The sequence below is a fragment of the Gymnoscopelus microlampas genome, assembly GCF_963454915.1.
Source record: "Gymnoscopelus microlampas genome assembly, chromosome: 1".
Taxonomy (NCBI): domain Eukaryota; kingdom Metazoa; phylum Chordata; class Actinopteri; order Myctophiformes; family Myctophidae; genus Gymnoscopelus; species Gymnoscopelus microlampas.
This window is the reverse complement of record NC_139962.1, coordinates 4,052,993-4,071,086: the sequence shown is the minus strand read 5'-3', so window position 1 is coordinate 4,071,086 and position 18,094 is coordinate 4,052,993. Positions and strand designations below refer to the sequence as shown.

The following is an 18,094-nucleotide window of genomic DNA, read 5'->3' as shown; positions in this document are numbered from 1 at the left end:
TAAATATATCATTACAAACTAATAAAATAACCCTTGTTGTGAAAAAACAAAGTTGTCCTTTAAAGCTTCGTAATAAAAAAAGTATTACTATTAAAATAACTGAAATATACCTAGATTTCTTTTTATAAATTTACCAATTATACCAACACATTTTATACTACTTTAAAAAGAGAGGTAAAAAATAGTGGAAATAGCTGATCTGCTATTTCTGCTATTTTTTTATTTATGTTTTTTTTATGTATGAACATTTTTCAACATGGAAACGATTATGACAAAATAATTGTGATCATCTCAAATAATCGCGATTGGATGATTATATGTAATAATTGTGACAGGCTTACCTGCGTCGTCAGCGGCGGTACCGGCCTCGCCGTCCGGCCGCGGTGAGGAGGAGGAGGAGGAGGTGAAGACGAGGGTGAGGAACAGGAGGAGGAAGAGGCCGGAGAAATCCCGGGCGTTCATCCCGTCCGGGTTCAGCTGCGACGCGAGGCGGAGCAGGTTCAGCAGCTCCTCCGCCTGGGCGTCGCTTAGCGACACGAACGCCGCCGCCGCCCCCGTCTGAGAGGCCCCCGTCTGAGAGGCCCCCGTCTGAGAGGCCCCCGTCTGAGAGGCCCCCGTCTGAGAGGCCGCCGTCTGAGAGGCCGCCGTCTGAGAGGCCCCCGTCTGAGAGGCCCCGGTCATCATCATCTCCTCCACCAGAGCCTCTAGCTTCACTCTGTCGTCTTTCTCTCCGGTACAAAGCCCTAGCACTTTGTGAAAGTCGAGGAGCGTGGGGCAGACCCGCAGCACGCCCGCCGCCACCAGAACTCCCAGCATCCTCTGCAGGAGCCGCTCGACGACGGCGGAGTACAGCGAAGGCGACTCGACCGGGACGGGGCTCCGGAACAACTGCGAGGATATGAGCGAGACGGACAAAGCGGCGCCGGGCAGGGAGACGCCGGGTTCTCCTCCCGTCCCGCCGCCCGCCGCCTGTCCGCTGAGCAGCGAGCCGACGAGGACGTCCGCCACGCGCTCCATGGCCTCGGCGTTCAGGTACGGAGCGATCAGAGGCAGATTGGACGCGACGAGATACCAGTGAGCGACGCGATAGGAGCTGGAGCTCACACTTCCCATCTGTCCGTTCCACATCTGCGGCCTCCCGCGTGAACCGGCCGCCGCCTCCTCCTCCTCCTCCTCCTCCTCCTCCTCCTCCAGCTCTTCTCCGGCCACGAGGAACCGCGCCGCCCGGCGTAGGGTCGCCGTGGTGCCGGGTTCGGCCAACAGGGGGCCACCGTCTAACAGAGCCTTCTTCAGCTGCTGCAAGGCCAGCAGTTTGAAGAGGTAGCGGCTCGTGTGGCTAGAGGAGGAGGTGGAGGAGGAGGAGGAGGAGGAGGGGGAGGGGGAGGGATGGGTAGGGGGGAGGAGGAGGAAGCCCCGGGCGCCGTCTGCAGTGGTGGAAAAAGTACTCAAATGTTTTACTTAAGTAAAAGTATCAATACTGCAAGGTAGAAGTACTCTGTTACAAGTAAAAGTCCGGAATTAAACATTTACTTGAGCAAAAGGCATTGGTATCAAAATGTACTTAAAGTACCGAAAGTTAAAGTACTAAAATGTTTGAAAATAGCCGATCTACAAGCTCACAACGCGTCGCGATGCGACGCGTTGTGAGCTTGTAGATCTGCTATTTTCAAATAGCTTATGCATAAAATAGCACTAAAGTGGTTAATGTATGTTTTATAATGTAATGATTTATATCTGCAAAGTAACTAGAAACTAAAGTTTTCAAATAATTGTCGTGCAGTAAAAAGTACAATATTTGCCTCCGAGATGTAGTGGAGTAGAAGTAAAAGTATAGACAATTGCTAATACTCCAGTAATGAGTAAATGTACCTCAAAATTGTACTTAAGTACAGTACTTGAGTAAATGTACTTAGTTACTTCACACCACTGACCGTCTGCGAGTATCTCCCCAGAGAGCAGAGCCTCGATGTGGGCCAGGACCGACGCGCCGGCCGCCGGGCTCGAACCGGCCGTGGCTCCCCGCGGCGTCCCGGCCTCGACGTATTTGCTGCAGTGGATGTGGAACAGTGCGGTCATCTCCACCCAGCTGTATCTGAGCAGGAGAGCCGCTTCCAGAGTGCTCTGCCTCCTGAGAGATGGTTCTGCTGGGCGTGGTGGTGGGGATGAAGGGGTTGAAACCTCCATGTTGTTGCACTCGTGTTCCGTTTCCGGGCCTGTGGTCGAGGGCTTGTCGTGGGTAGTAGGCCTGTCACAAATGATTACATAAATCGCAATTATTTGAGATAATCATCATAATCGTTTCTATGTTGATTTTTTTCCCCACACATTTTCAAATATATGAAAATAGCAGATCTGCTATTTTTGCATGTATACGATTTTTAACACCTTGGGTGCCAAAACCGTGAATCTACGGTTTTGCATAAAGTGACGTTGAGTGCCAAAACCGGGAATCTACGTGAAAACAATCTTTGATTTTTTTTGTTTTTTTCCACAAGGGGGGGAGGGTTAGCGTAGCTCTGGAATCACCCACAGTGACTCTGAGAAGGAAGGGACAGATGGATCACCGTGCCAAAAAACCTAGCTCCCATTCTATCTCCTTGATATAAACCTTCGTATTTCCTTAACTTTTGGGGAAAACGAGTCATTTTCGATTCGAGATCACTCCGCCGTGGTGACTCGCGTGAGAGATGTTATTGTTCCAGGCGTTAGCCAGGACCATCCACCATCGTGCACGCATGCATTGTTTACAATGGGGTGCTGGTCGTGGAGTCTGCAGCTGTAAACAGCGTAGCGTTACAAACGGTGAGATCTCTGGCACTCAACGTCACTTTTTTAATACAACTCTGGCACCGAATGTGTTAAATGTCAATAATTTCTTTCTATATTGAAGTTATTTAACATATCTGCGCTGTGTAATGTTTGACTACGACGCTAGGAGGCTTCACATGTTCCAATGCACGACAGCCAAACACACAATTAAATCAATAATCGCAATTATTTTTCAATGACAATTAATCGTCAAACTTAAATGTGTAACGTTGACAGGCTTACTCGTGGGATGATGACGAAGACGCCAGCAGCCGCAGTAAGGCCGTCACGGCCCGCGCCGTCTCCTCCATCAGGCTGTGTGTCTGCTGGACCAACGGCAGAGGAGAGGCGTTGTCCAGGGTCTTCACGCTGAACAGCAGAGCGTGGAGGAGCTGGCTGAGAGAGAGGAGCGTCAGCGAGGCGTCTCCTTTGTCACCGTCCACTAGGGATGTGTAAAAATGAAAATCAATTACTATAATTCCATTCATACCGATTATTCTAATATTCGACCACGCCCCTTTTTCAAAACATTTTGGAAAAAAAGAAAGAGAAAAAAAAAAATATATATATATATATATATTTTTGGCGTGTGATTTGTTTGGGTGAAATTGTTCTGGGAGATTTGTTTAGCTTTTTCATCAAATGACGTTACAATAACAGCATTGCATTGGCCTATAAACTGATTTTCAGAAATAAGTGAGCCCGACATTTGGGAAGGCTACAGCGCCCGCGCCAGTGGCGTACCCACCATAGAGGCAGGGCAGGCGGCCGCCTGCCCAACTAAAATCTAGCCTCCCCTAGAAAATAAAGTAAAAGACTGAAAAACAGGCAGTGAAAAAAATCCAAAGAGAATAGTGGCCGTCGGACCTCGTCCATTCACGCGGGCAGGCAGCTAATCACTACCGTATCCAAACAGCAGAGCGACGTCGCCTATACTATAGTGATGCAAATGTTTGCCTTTATCTTCATGGGGTGCCAGGAGTGCCAGGGGTGGGGGTCTCTGGGCCATCACCTGTACTCACCAGACATAAAAGGGGCTCTGAGTATGAGAGCAGCTTGAACCATTAAACTACAACATGAAGAAACCACTGCTGAATAATTGATTGATTGATTATACTTGCATATTGTTTTTATTAACGTTTTTCAGTTTTGTAGTCAGTGTTGCGTTGTTAACTTGTTTCCCCCGAGATTTTTTCCCCGAGTACCCCCCCCCCCCCCTTCGGGCGGGGGGGGGTGTAGGTAGAGAAAAAAATCTCGCCTGCCCTAAATGTAATTTCTGGGAACGCCACTGGCCCGCGCGCGAAGTGCGCGCAAAAAAATTGCGGTTAATGGGGCGGATTGTGTTTCTTATAGGTTTTTGGTTACTTTATTTCGGTTTTAGGGTTAGGGTTAGATATTGACCAATTTATACAGAGCGGGTGACAAGCAGGTGTATTATCACCTGATTGCCACCAGGGGGCTGCAGCGACAACGCACACAATATATAGTAGCCTAAATAATGCTGCGCACATATATTATATATAATTTGCACAATTTCAAACATTTTCCAGGATGACATTTGGGAAGGCTTAGCCTATCCTAGCCTTCATTACCCGCGGTATGACGGTACATATTTTACATTATTGTAACTAAACCATTAAAAGACGTGGTGAGATAACATTTTCCAAAATGTTGCTGCTCCATTCACTTCAATGTTAAAAAATAAACGGAGAAATAAATACAATTCTTCCTATGTTTTACCATGTAAACTGCTGGCAGTTTTTGAATACTATTTTTGAAAAACCCTGGCAGTTTAAGAGTTAAATAAAGAATTTCAAAATATTTATTTAATATTTGATTTTGATCCTACAAACTATTATTCAAATATTCCATTATTAGGACCCATCCCTACCGTCCAGCCCTTGACACTCCGTCTCCATCGCTCCATCGTTCTCGCCTCCCCCCCCGGACTCTTCCTCCTCCTCGTCTCCTCCTCCTCCTCCTCCGGGCAGAGGAGCAGCGTACCTCCTGATGCTCCCCAGCACCAGGGAGCAGATCTCCAGGCTCTGGGAGGGAGGCGTGTCGAGGAGGCAGTCGCTCAGGGAGGAGCAGAGGCCCTCGGACAGCAGCGGGGGCCGGGGGGGGCCCGGGGCCGGCCGGCAGATGACCGGGAGGAGTCGGGAGAAGAGGTGAGGGAGCTGGCGGAGCTTGGTGTAGGTGTGGAGGAGAGACGACAACAAGAGCTGTGGAGGAGGAAGATGAAAGACCTTTTCCTTTAGAGGTGCACGATTATTGAAGGGTTGTTCACCTATATCATTGTTGGGCAAATTTCTACTTTAAAGGAATAGTTCACCCCAAAATAAATCTTATTTTCTATCAATTACACACCCCATGAAGCCTTGAATTCATGGGGATTTTTTTAGTTATTGTCACATTCCTAAGCCAATAATTTGATGACTGTGTGTATTTCTGCTAGGAGACACAAAGAGTCTCCTTTGTGTCTCCTACCGGATACATTAGCCGGTAGGAGACGGTAATCAAATTATTGTCTCAGGAATGCAACAAAAACATAAATAAATCCATGAATTCAAGGCTTCAAGGGGCGTGTAATTGATAGAAAATAATGTTTTGGTTGAACTACTCCTTTAAAATGTTTTTTTTTTTGTCAATTTAAAGCCCTACTTCAACGTACAACATTGACGCACAAAAGTAGCAAAAGTAGCCAGTCATTTAGATCAGCTTGTAGAAGATGTGTAGATCGGCTATTTTTTGTTTTTCAAAACAAACCTTTAAGTGAAAGTGGTCTGTGTGTTTCATAAATATTTAACCCATGAAAAGTATTAACAAACTAGCGTGGCTAAATAATAACTACATTGGATCCATTGGAACACAGGTTCTTTGTCTGAAATGTAATGTTTTTTGGACATACAGTACAAGGGTTTCCACCCAACAGCCACATTATGAAAACATGTAATGTGAATTAGGTTTGAAGGGGGCTAGGTTGAGGACCTGTCTGGCTCTCTGGACGCGGGGCTCCATGCACTCAGAGTCCACCCAGGCTGAGGAGAACAGCAGGTCCAGGTCGGGCTCCAGGATCAGATGGTTCAGACCCAGGAGGACGTTCAGACAGCGGTACCAGGCTGGAGTACTGGAGGACAACATGAGGACAGTTTAGAGTCGTTTCACTGCTACGTTTAACCAGAAACAAGGGGTCTTCAACATGGGGGGGGGGGTCGCCAAATATTTGTGTGATAGGACAATTGTTTTACATTAACCACTTGAACGCTAGTATCCCTGTTCTGAGGAGAACATCAGGCAAAAATAGCAGATCTACAAACTGGGTGAGCTGGAAAATAGCAGATCTACAAGCTAGGTGAGCTAGAAAATAGCAGATCTACAACGCCTCGCAGTAGATCTGCTATTTTCGGCAAAGAGGTTTGGTGTAGAGGAAAAGGTCAAGTTTACTAAGTCTTGACAGTTTATGTGGATACATGTCTGAAAATACACATTAACATGAATCCAACACTGATGATAGTAACAAATCTATCTATGAACAACAAGTATAATCTGCAACACAACTTTATACAATATGTAGTAGGGGGGTCCCCTACTTTTTCCCTCTACACCAAATCTCTTTGCTGCAAACAGCAGAGTGTTTGTAGTAACAGGGTCTCCCCGTTTCTCCAGCTCTTTAGTAAACTGAATGCAGCTGCCAAAAGGTTCTATTCGGCCCCATTATTGATCTCTACCTTCTATAGTTTAGGTCAGGGGTCTTCAACAGGGGTTCTGGGACCCCTAGGGGGTCCTCAGAGTATTACGGGGGGCCGCCAAATCTTTGTGTGATAGGAACTCTTTTTATTCTTACATGAACCACTTGAACCCTCGCCTCCCTAGTAGGCTAGACCAGAGAACTTTAGCCAAAAATAGCAGATATCACGCTGTGAGGCGTTGTGAGCTTGTAGATCGACTATTTTCGGCAGAGAGTTTGTGTAGAGGGTAAAAAGAGCAGACCAAGTAAAGAGCCATCCGTAAAGTTTACTAAGTATTGAGGGAATACTGAAAATACACATGAATCCAACATATTGATAGACAAAATAATGTGTAAACAAACAAAAACATAATGTTTGCCAATTATGCCCAGATCTATATGCTATAGGGTTAATGTGACTTTAAAAGCTGCACTCGCGTTCAAGTTGTGTAATATATAGCTCACCTGCGCCACTAAGTGGACGTTGTCTGCAACTGCACTTTTTTTAATGGCTCTGTGTTATGCCTTGTTTGAAGTTGGTCATTTTTTAAGTAAAGTTGTGGATGATAATTATCATCAAACATGATTTCTGTTACGTAACAAAGCAATAAATGCAAAAAAAATAGCAAAAATGGCCGATCTACAAGCTCAAAACGCGTCCCAGTGCGACACGTTTTCAGCTTGTAGATCTGCTATTTTTTCTACTTTTGAATTGGAATCCTGATTTTTTTTTTCTGTTTATGAATTGGAATCCTGAAAAGTAACATTTTTTATTTAATTTCAAATGCATTTAGTTATATTTATGATAACTTTATACTTAAATACAAATACCTTGGACATAAAAAGACAACATAATTGTAATACTAGTCATTAAGCTACTAATATAGACTGAAGTAACTAAAGCGGGTCATGTTTGCATGTTTGGAATTGTAAACAGCTGAAATCAATAATATATCACTATTCTGATATTAACTATCTGGCTTTTTATTTGGGTGGGGGGGGGGGGGGCTGTTCAGAAGCCTAGATATCATCATTTGAAGATTTGCTGCTCCATTCACTTCTTGTTTAACTTATTACTTTAAAAGGCTGTATATCGGCTTTTTACTATGTATTTTTGGCCCAAACATGCTATTTTCAAAGGCAGACAACTAATGTCAACGAGGTCGCGATGACCTCGTTGACATTTGTGAAACCACACACAGTGAAACCCTCAGTGATTAACACCCATCAGGGGATCTATCATACTGGAGATACATTTTCTGTGACTACTTGAAAAAGGTATGAAAATCGAAAAAATCACTGGCAGAGGGCAAACACGGCCAGGAATAAGTCTGGCAGTGAGAGAGTTAACTTTTTAACTGCCAGAGTATATACACAATCTACCCCCTTCCCTGCCAGAGAATAACATTGCAAAAATAGGTAAAATGTGAAATCTCGTCAATGGGAGACGAGAAATCTCGTCAATGGCAGGAAAATAGTTAACCTGCGGGCTGCATTAAGTGAAGGTGGGGGCCGCATGTGGCCCCTGTATGATGGAAGATGTGTGTGTGTGTGTGTGTGTGTGTGTGTGTGTGCGTGCGTGCGTGCGTGCGTGCGTGTGTGCGTGTGTGATACACACCTCGGCTGGGCCTGGCCGAGGAGCTGCTGGGCCAGCGTCCTGTAGAAGCCGAGCTGGGCCCCTCCGTGTCTGATCCTGTCCGCCGCCGCGTTGTAAACGTCCGCCGCCAGCGTCTGGCCGAGCAGGGACTCTAACACCAGCAGGGCCAGGCCCCAGCTCTCTGGAGGAGGAGGAGCCTCTCTGGCCCCCCCCAGCCCCCAGCCCAGGGCGGGGATCAGACGGGTGAGGAAATAGAAACACAGCATCCTCTGTTCCTCCTCGTCCCGTCCTCCTCCTCCTCCTCCTCCTCCTCCTCCTCCGGACGCCTTGCCGTAGCTTTCCAGACAGAACCTGTACCAGTGGTGGGAAAAGTAACAAAGTACATTTACTCAAGTACAGTTTTGAGGTGCTTTTTTTTACTTTACTGGAGAATACTTTTACTTCTACTCCACTACATCTCAGAGGCAAATATTGTACTTTTACTCCACTACAATTATTTGAAAACTTTAGTTACTAGTTACTTTGCAGATATACATGATTAAATTATAAAACCTACATTAACCACTTTAGCCTTATTTTATACCTAGGCTATTCGAAAATAGCAGATCTACAAGCTCACAACGCGTCGCAATGCGACGCGTTGTGAGCTTGTAGATCTGCTATTTTCAAACATTCTAGCACTTTTACTTTTGGTACTTTAAAGGACAACTTTGGTTTTTCACAACCAAGGTTTATATTTTAGCTTGTAATTAAAGTAAATAAAAGATGAGTGATATTTTTTATTTATTTACTGCTTTCTATAATTTTAGCGATATTTTTTACAGTGGGCGGGGGCATTCTGTCCGGTGGCTAAATATGTCTTTTACACAATCCCATGTGTCCCATGGTCTTTGATGGCCAGATGTGAGTTATTGGGGGCTAGAAGAGCTACTGTAAATAATAATAAAGAAAACACCAGGTTATTGTGTAAAAAAAGACATATTTAGCCACCGGACAGAATGCCTCCGCCCACTGTAAAAAAAGATCGTGAAAATTGCAAAAACTATAGAAAGCAGTAAATGAAAAAAAAATACACTCATCTTTTATTTACTTTAATTACAATCTAAAATATAAACCATGGTTGTGAAAAAACAAAGTTGTACTTTAAGTACATTTTGATGCCAATACTTTTGTACTTTTACTCAAGTTAACATTTTGAACACAGGCCTTTTTTTTATACATGTAACAGAGTATTTTTATATGGTGGTATTGCTACTTTTACCTAAGTAAAAATATGGGAGTACTGACCTGAGCAGCAGCGGCAGGGCGCTGGACTTGACGGCGTAGTGTGAGGCGGGGGGGCAGTAGCCCCCGGCGCTCACCTTGGCGAGGACGACGCTGACGGGCCTCAGGCTGCCCTGCTTCGCCCCCCCACCACCTCCACCTCCTCCTCCTCCTCCAGGACCGCGTTTCCCAGAATCCTCCTTGTTGGTAGGGCTGTCACCATTACAGATTGAAGTTTAAAAATCAGTGTGAAGTGAGCGGTGCTATTTATGAGCCAAGTTTGAAGTTAATTTCATCATGTGTCTCGCTAGCCAATCACAGCACGTCCTGCAAAGATAAGTATTCAGACCCTTTGATAAGTATTCAGACCCTTTTGCGGTGCTATTTAAAAACAACAGTGGTCATCACAGTGATGGAAGCTCACTTAAAAAAAAAAGTATTTTTTTTTAAGTGAGTGGTGATTTTTATGAGTTATTCATTTCATCATGTGTCTCGCTAGCCAATCACAGTACGTCACAGCCAATCAGCCAATCACAGTACAGCGAAAGACATATTTTCGCGACGGAAAAATGGATATATATATATATACATATATTATTATTCTAATTTATTTTTCGTTTTTCACACAGAACCAGGAGATAAGGTGATCCCAAAGCTTTACTGCTCCATTCACTTCCTGGTTAAAGTCTTTGGGAAATATTCTGTATCTCAGCTTCTGTGTTTTACCAGGTATTTTCGGCGAAACGTGCTATTTTCACGAACTGGGGCTCCTACATTTGACTTTGTCCGTGTGTCCGTATGTCCGTCCGTCCGTATGTCCGTCCGTATGTTTGAGCACGGCTGATTGGTCAAGCTTCACGTGACACGTGACAATATGTTGTCACGTGTCAACATATTGTTGCTGATTGTTGCGGATGCAACCAGTTACACTTTCAAAGGCACCACTCTCTTCCCACTGGGCACAGTGAAACCCTCCGTGATTAGCAACAATCAGGGGATCCATCCTACTGGAGATAAATATTCTGTGGTTCTTGAAAGATTAGTTAAAAATGCTGGCAGAAGCTTCAGCCTGTTTAGTCAATACCCCTGGCAGTGAATGTGATAATTGTGATTTAAATTGTGTTTATGGCATTTGACATTGGAGGACATGAATACAAATAATTTCTGTTTGCCTTTTGTGCTTCGTAATCAAAAAATTGCACTTGGCAGATATGACAAATAACTTAAATATATAAAAAGAAATGATTGACATTTAATCATTTTATAAAATAAAAACAAAAAAGTTTTATTCAAGAAAGCAGAAATAGCAGATCTACAAGCTTACAACGCGTCAAAGTTACGCGTTGTAAGCTTGTAGATCTGCTATTTCTGCTTTCTTGATATTTGAAAATGGGTCAACATGGAAACGATTAAGATGATTATGCTAAATTAATTGCGATTAGACGATTATGTAATAATAATTATGACCCGGCCTACTTGTTGGGTGGGAGGAGCTCTTCCTTGTAGGAGGCCAGGTGTTCGGGGGCGAAGAGAGCCGATTGGAGGATGGCGTCCATCTTGGCGCGGAGGTCTCTGCTGAGCGGCGGGCGGAGGTGGAGGTGTGTGTGCTGTTCCCCAGAGGTCAGCAGGTGTCTGAGGAGCAGGATGGGCTGGAGCAGCTGGTTGGTCGCCACGGTGAAGACCCGGTTCGGGTTCGACTGTTGCCGTTGGACCGACAAATAACTGGACAGCACCTGTGAGCAAGTGGTGAGAAAAGTACTCAAATGTTTTACTTAAGTTAAAGTATCAATACTGCAATGTGGAAGCACTCTGTTACAAGTGAAAGTCCGGAATTCAAAATTGACTTGAGAAATGTACCATTTAAAAGTACAGAAGTATTGGCATCAAAATGTATTTAAAGTACCAAAAGTAAAAGTACTAAAATGTTTGAAAATAGAAGATCTACAAGCTCACAACGCGACGCGTTGTGAGCTTGTAGATCGGCTATTTTCAAATAGCCTAGGTATAAAATAGGGCTGAAATGGTTAATGTATGTTTTATAATGTTATAATTTACATCTGTAAAGTAACTTGTAACTAAAGTTTTCAAATAATTGTAGTGGAGTAAAAGTACAATATTTGCCTCTGAGATGTAGTGGAGTAGAAGTAAACGTACAGACAATTGGAAATACTCCGGTAAAGTAAAAGCACCTCAAAATTGTACTTAAGTACAGTACTTGAGTAAATGCACTTAGTTACTTTCCACCACTGACCTGGAGCAGCACCTCGAACAGCTGAGCCGACCGAACGCCCTCCGCCGGCCGCTCTGCGATTGGCTCAGACCGAGCAGTATCGGGATCACTCATAGGCTGATCCTCCAAAGGCGACGGTGTGATTGGCTGAGGCCGCGGCGTGGGAACAGGAACAGGAAGTGGCTCTTGCAGCGTGCGGCAGGCCACAGAGCAGAGCTTGGCCAGCAGGTCGGCCATGAGCTCGTACTTGGTGGTGAAGACGGTGGAGAAGGACGGGACGGAGAGGACGCCCTGACTCACGCTCAGCAGGACCGACAGACTGACGGAGGAGGGGCTGGCGGCGCCCCCTCCCCCGCACAGACACTCCTGGACGCGGTCCAGGAGGATCTGACGGAGAGAAAACGACGTGTCAGTCAGCAACGTGCATCGTAGAGCAGGGGTGAATGATGCAACTTTGATGATGGAGAGGGGCCACGATATTTCCACACTCACTCCAGAGGGACACATTGCATTTACTGTCGGGCCATGTTACACAAAAGTAGCAAAAGTAGCAAAAAACTTACAAGCTCAAAACGTGTCGCAAAAGCGACGCGTTTTGAGCTTGTAGATCTGCTATTTTTTTGCGTTTTTTTTTTTATTGGAATCCTGAAAAGTAAAAGTTTTATTTAATTTCAAATGCATTTAGTTATACTGTACTTATGTTAACTTTATGAACTTAAATACAAATACGTTGGACATAATAAAAGAAAATAGAATTTTAATAGTCATGGAGCTACTAATATAGAAGTAATTAAAGCGGGTCATGTTTGCAATTGTAAAGCTCCTTACACACCGGGGGCGATTTTTTCATGCGAATAATACGTTTTCTTTTAAAACCTTATAAAGTCAATGCAAGCTTCCACGGAGCGAAAAAGCGAAGCGAAAAAGCGTCTTTTAATTATTCGGAACGCGTCCGAATTTTGCGTACATTCGCATAATCGCCGGTGTGTAATGACCTTTACAGCTGAAATCAATAAGATATCAGTATTCTGATATTAACCTGCGGCCCGCATTAAGTGAAGGTGAGGGGCCGCATGTGGCCCCCGGGCCGCCAGTTGCCCCTGTATGACTTAGAGCGTTCACAGAGAGTTTCGGACAATATATCGTAGTTGTTCGGGGCAGAAAACTCTTACCTCCATATTTTAACGGTTTGTGTTTTTCCATAAAATTAACGTCCTACTTGATCATACTACAGCCTCACACAAAAGCATCCAAAGTAGCAGAGCTTGTAGATCTGCTACTTTGGATGCTTTTGAATTTGAATGACCAGTTTTGGACATGTGAGGTTTCCACCCGACCGAGACGGCGTAGCTTTTTTGATGATCGGTATTGGCAGTTGTGCAGCTGATGTTTCCTGTCCCTGATTTTCAACCCGGCATCCCTATTTTGAGCAGCACGTCATTACAGCCAAAAAATGCTCAAAGGTTTTCAAAAGCAATTTGTTGACGACGTGTATCCTTGTGTAAATTGTGTATGTCTGTTTACATTTCTGACTAACAAAGTATTCAATCAACAACAAATCGTCCGGCCTTAACTCTCTCAGTGCCAAGCCCCGAGATATGCAGAGTTTTTTTCTGAATGCCCTCAGTGCCAGAACGAGAAATCCCAAGTTTTTACTTAATGTTGTTTTATAGACCGTCACGGTCTGATCTTGAATCCGAAGGGAGCAGTAAAACTGTAGCACAAACGGATACTGAAATAATGGATACAGCGTCTTTCCGTTCCCGTCGACTCCATGTTTGTAGTTTTTTTTTTTTTTCGTTCCGCCGAAACACATGTTTCCAATGGCCTGTAGCGAAGGGGACACAAGCTCCGCCTGGAATGTTTTTCCACAAAGCAACAGTCAGAGACGATCTCTGCCTCTACACACAGTGAATCGATCGATCAATATGGATCTAAACTTTTTATGACCACTTGAAAACCACTATAAACACGAAAATGACCCTTGTACCAACCTGTGCCCTCTGTACCAACCTGTGCCACATTGATCCGGAGGTTGATGCTCTTGCCCTTGCTGATCAGGGCGTGCAGCTTCCTGCTGTGGAGCAGGTTGTCCAGGTAGAGCCACAAGCCCTCCAGAACGCTGGCAGAGAACTCCACCTTCTGGCTGTAGAAGCCGCTCAGAGCATGGCTCACCCAGTCCAACAGAACCTATAGAAGGAAAGGTACAAAATACTGTAGACACGTTACCCGTAACCCAGGGGTCTTCAAGGTTTCTCAAGGCCAAGGACCCCTTAGCTGAGAGAGAGATTTGGCACCCCCCCTGTAGTAACGGACCCCCTGTTGGAAGACCTCTGCCCTAAACGGTCAGTCATCTCAATGTAACCAAACAATGTGGTGTATATGCACACGCCTGTCCCTGTGGAAATACACACATTGGACAAACACAAAAGGAGTCCAAAATGGAGGATCTCTGAACACAAAACTACAATACACACACACAGGCAAATGTTTGCCATAATGCAAAGACGCTATTATGGCAAAACACTATCTTGAAGCAAATCATGATTCTCCATCAACCCTGTGCTTTATGGGTGTAGAACACGTCACTGCCTCTAGAGGGGGTAACATCCCCACCCCAACTCAACACAGGTAGTCCATGAGCCAGAGCCCCAAAATTGAGCAATGATTACCGAAAGCCATACCTATATTAAATTGTTCATAGGGTCAATATAAGTAAATAAATATATGATTAGCAAATTAGGCATTATATAGGAAAACATGCCCCAAATCTGACTCGGAGGAAGGTCGAAAGACCGAAACGTCAGTCAACCCTGTACTTGCACCGCATTAAATAAAAGGCTTAAATTGTCCGTGCTGCTCCAGCGTTCTTCTCTCATTGCATCTAGTGTCCCTACCCATGTGACGCACCGGACTGGCCGCTTTAAGGCTGAGGCGCAACAGTAGAATCCCTTTGTTCTCATGCCCCAATTTGCATATTTAAATATACAATTTCAGAAAACTTGTAATACGATAAATCATTGTCTTCATGTAAGTAATCAACTGGGGAAATTTCATTATGATAACTATTTTTTTAATTTTGTGATTTTTTTCACCTGTCATGTACGTATGGGGAAAATAACAAAATGTGTGATAACTATGAAAAAGCTGCTCCTGTGGAAAGGTTATCATATATTTATTTACTTATATTGACCCTATAAACAATTTAATATAGGTATGGTTTTGCCCACTCTTTCGGTAATGAAATCTTGTCTGGCTTGTCTGACTAAGGGAATAAATTATGACTTTTTTTTTACCAACCCTTTCTATAAATGGATAGAATGTGTGTATGTAAACTTGGAGTACACTTTATTTATTTTCCGTGCCTTGTTAAATTGACTTTAATGTATAGCCTTTGAAACGTGCATATACTTACTTTTTTATTTTATTTTAAATTATGTTTAGCTACACGGTTACTTCATTCTCTAATTAACTTACTGTACTATAATTTATTATTTGTGTGATCATTTGGTTGACTGTTTTGAGTTGTCCCTCTTTTTTGTCATTGATTGGTTGATGGAATACTTTATTTAGAAGTTTGCAGAGAAAAAGCACATGAAAGTACAGTTTAAATACAACGTCAACTAAATAGGATTGAAAAGCCCATGAAAGCCTAACGGCTTGTTTCAAATGGGGTCCTTATGTAGTATGTACTCAATTCACTTGTCTTGCTACGGGGGTACCAGGGGGTCCCCAGCTAAATTAGTTAACGTAGCATCACAATCATTTTAACCACTTAGCTTTGGGCTATTCAAAAATAGCCGATATACAAGCTCATAGTGCACCGAGTGCCGCACTAAATCTGGAAAATGTGTTCAAATCTTTGAATCTATATATAAATATATTTTAAAGCGAACCTTTTTAACTCAAATCTTTGCTTCTGGGGGTCCCTGGAACAAAGTATTTTCAGATGGGGGTCCGCGGCCAAATGTATATCAATTTAGGGGTCCCTGGCATGAAAAAGGTTGAAAACCACTGCTATATATAATAAAAAGTAAAAAGAAAAAAAGAAACTTAATACATCTACTGTGTATGTCCAATTAGCGCAATATAGGCTGATGTGGCAATACAGAAATGTGCATATCTGAGGCCTGAGCCATCCGTCTGGCATTTTATTTTATTTGTCTTTTTGGACGGTAGTACCTGTTCTTTGTTGGGCAGGAGGCACTGGGAGGAGATCCAGGCAAAACGCGCCAGTTTCAGCTTGTCCTCCCACGGAGTGCGAGGACTCTTCAGCTTCAGGTGGATGCCGGAGTAGATGGCAGCCATCTCTGCTGCTGGGCTGAGGGGGAGAGGGAGAGAGAGAGAGAGAGAAGATGGTCAAAGTGGACCTCAGATCATCAGACTAAATCTAATATCAAGGACGCTCACATTCTTCTTCTTCACCACGTGGAACGGCGTCCCTATTCAGAGGGGAATGTTTGCCTGAAAATGGCTGATCTACAAGCTCACCACGTGTTGAGTTGAGTGTGTAGATCGGCTATTCTCACAGAAGAGATTTGGTGTAGAGGGGGGAAAAAAATAGCAGTGTTCTGTGTGAGTTCTCTCTCTGGAGCTGGAGGGACGGGGAGACCCCTAACACGTTGGTTCTCAAAGTGGGGTCAGGGGACCCCCAGGGGTCCTTGGGGGAGTTCCAGGGGGTCCCCAACTAAATGATGGATAGTTAGGAACCAAATGGACCCTTATGGGTCTGTAACTCTGAGAGTGTACAAATGGAACCAAATGGACCCTTATGGGTCTGTAACTCTGAGAGTGTACAAATGGAACCAAATGGACCCTAACGGGTCCATTTGGTTCCATTTGTGCACTCTCAGAGTTACATTAACATTGATTTTACTATATAAATTGGGGTCCCAGGGATAGAAATGCCATTAAATGGGGGTCCGTAGCCTAATGCATGTCAAACTGGGGGTCCTTGAAATTAAAATGGTTGAGTCACTGCTAGAGCCGTAAAAATCTTCTCTTATGGGGGTCCCTGGCTTATCTTTTCAAATGGGGGTCCGCGGGCTAATAAGTGTCAATTTGGGGGTCCTTGACATGAAAAAGTTTGAGAACCACTGGTTTATGAGAATGCAAAATGAGTTACTTAAGTACAGGTTTTTCCACTTTATTTGAATTTGTAGCATTTAAAATGATCTGTTGCCCCAGAATGGCTGTGATATTACATTATATATGTGATATATATTACATTATAATATGTATTTCACAGGGCTATGTTGCCATATGTCTTTAAATACCATAGTTAGTAGTACGGAGCTTGGAGTTAAAGGAACAGTTCACTCCTTCTTCTTTTGTACATATTTCTCACTCTTTATACCAGTAACCTGTAAACTGATTGTATGACATTCTATAGTAGTTGTGTACATCTGTCTGTCTCTTATATGTCACCATGATTTGTGTGCGTGGGGAACTCATTTGAAACAAGCTCAGTGCTTTTATGAGTCTTCCAGTTTATAGACCTCGTATTGTGAATATGTACTTCCATGTACTGTTGTTCTCATGTCTTACTAAATAAAGTACATCAATCAATCAAACCCAAAAAATCTACTTATTTTCTATCTATTACACACACCCCATGAAGCCTTGAATTTCATGGAGATTTTATTATTTATGTCGCATCGCATTCCTGAGACAATCATTTGATGACCGGGTCATCGGTCAACAGGAGACTCAGTAGAATACTCTATAGTACATATTCGAAAGGCATTCTTTAACTCCATGGCATAAACAAACCAATCCAACATGCTGGTTCAGTTAGCCTAGCATCAGGCTAACACTCATATGTGCTGCTGAATGAACAGTGAGTGACCCAGGTTTAATAACAGCTTCACAGATCAGATGCTTTGTATGAATAATACTCATCTACAACATGTAATAGATCAGATGTAATATATTACTATAATAACTTACAGGTTTCACTCTGCACGTGTCCTACTGTTGTCAGATGAATACACACTTTCAACTTTCAACTCTGACCTCCTCCTCTTGCGCAGACGCAAGTAATCGAGTGCTGAATGATAGACGTTTCAACTGAGACAGTTTGTTTGTTGTTAATTATTCTATATTATAACTCTATGGTGTTATTATGTATGTGAGCATTAATTTAACCTTAAATACATCTAATTTGGCGCTTAAATATGAGTTTTTTTCTCTCTTTGTTTTTTACTACAGTAAATAAATAAAATACACAGTGCCTATTTATTTATTTCAATATTTGTCAAGAAAAATATGATATGAAAATAATGATGTGTTAATAATAGCCTATGTATGTCCTCTTTAAAAAAATGTTAAATTATTTTTTGTATTTTCTTCATTTTCATACGTAAAATAATAACTTCAGAGATAGCCCTGAAACATGACTCATATTATGACAGTCGTGGAACCACTTGTTCCTGGTTTGAGAATATTTTACATTTACATCCATTACATC

General features: G+C 43.3%; 1 protein-coding gene across 3 annotated transcripts in view; it reads right to left on the bottom strand.

Moving 5' to 3' along the window:
* urb2 (URB2 ribosome biogenesis homolog) overlaps positions 1 to 17,644 on the bottom strand; it is a 35,755-nt gene extending 18,111 nt beyond the window's left edge. For all 3 annotated transcript variants that reach the window (XM_084061723.1, XM_084061724.1, XM_084061725.1), the window contains exons 1-12: positions 17,575 to 17,644; positions 15,808 to 15,946; positions 13,639 to 13,815; positions 11,647 to 12,012; positions 10,872 to 11,128; positions 9,420 to 9,608; positions 8,154 to 8,483; positions 5,797 to 5,935; positions 4,700 to 5,030; positions 3,052 to 3,250; positions 1,932 to 2,245; positions 342 to 1,424 (exon numbers count right to left, since the gene is read on the bottom strand). In XM_084061723.1, coding sequence (XP_083917849.1) covers positions 342 to 1,424; positions 1,932 to 2,245; positions 3,052 to 3,250; positions 4,700 to 5,030; positions 5,797 to 5,935; positions 8,154 to 8,483; positions 9,420 to 9,608; positions 10,872 to 11,128; positions 11,647 to 12,012; positions 13,639 to 13,815; positions 15,808 to 15,933 — 3,511 coding nt within the window. In that variant the 5' untranslated portion in view covers positions 15,934 to 15,946; positions 17,575 to 17,644. The remainder of the gene's footprint in view (positions 1 to 341; positions 1,425 to 1,931; positions 2,246 to 3,051; positions 3,251 to 4,699; positions 5,031 to 5,796; positions 5,936 to 8,153; positions 8,484 to 9,419; positions 9,609 to 10,871; positions 11,129 to 11,646; positions 12,013 to 13,638; positions 13,816 to 15,807; positions 15,947 to 17,574) is intronic.
* Positions 17,645 to 18,094: the final 450 nt, after the last annotated feature.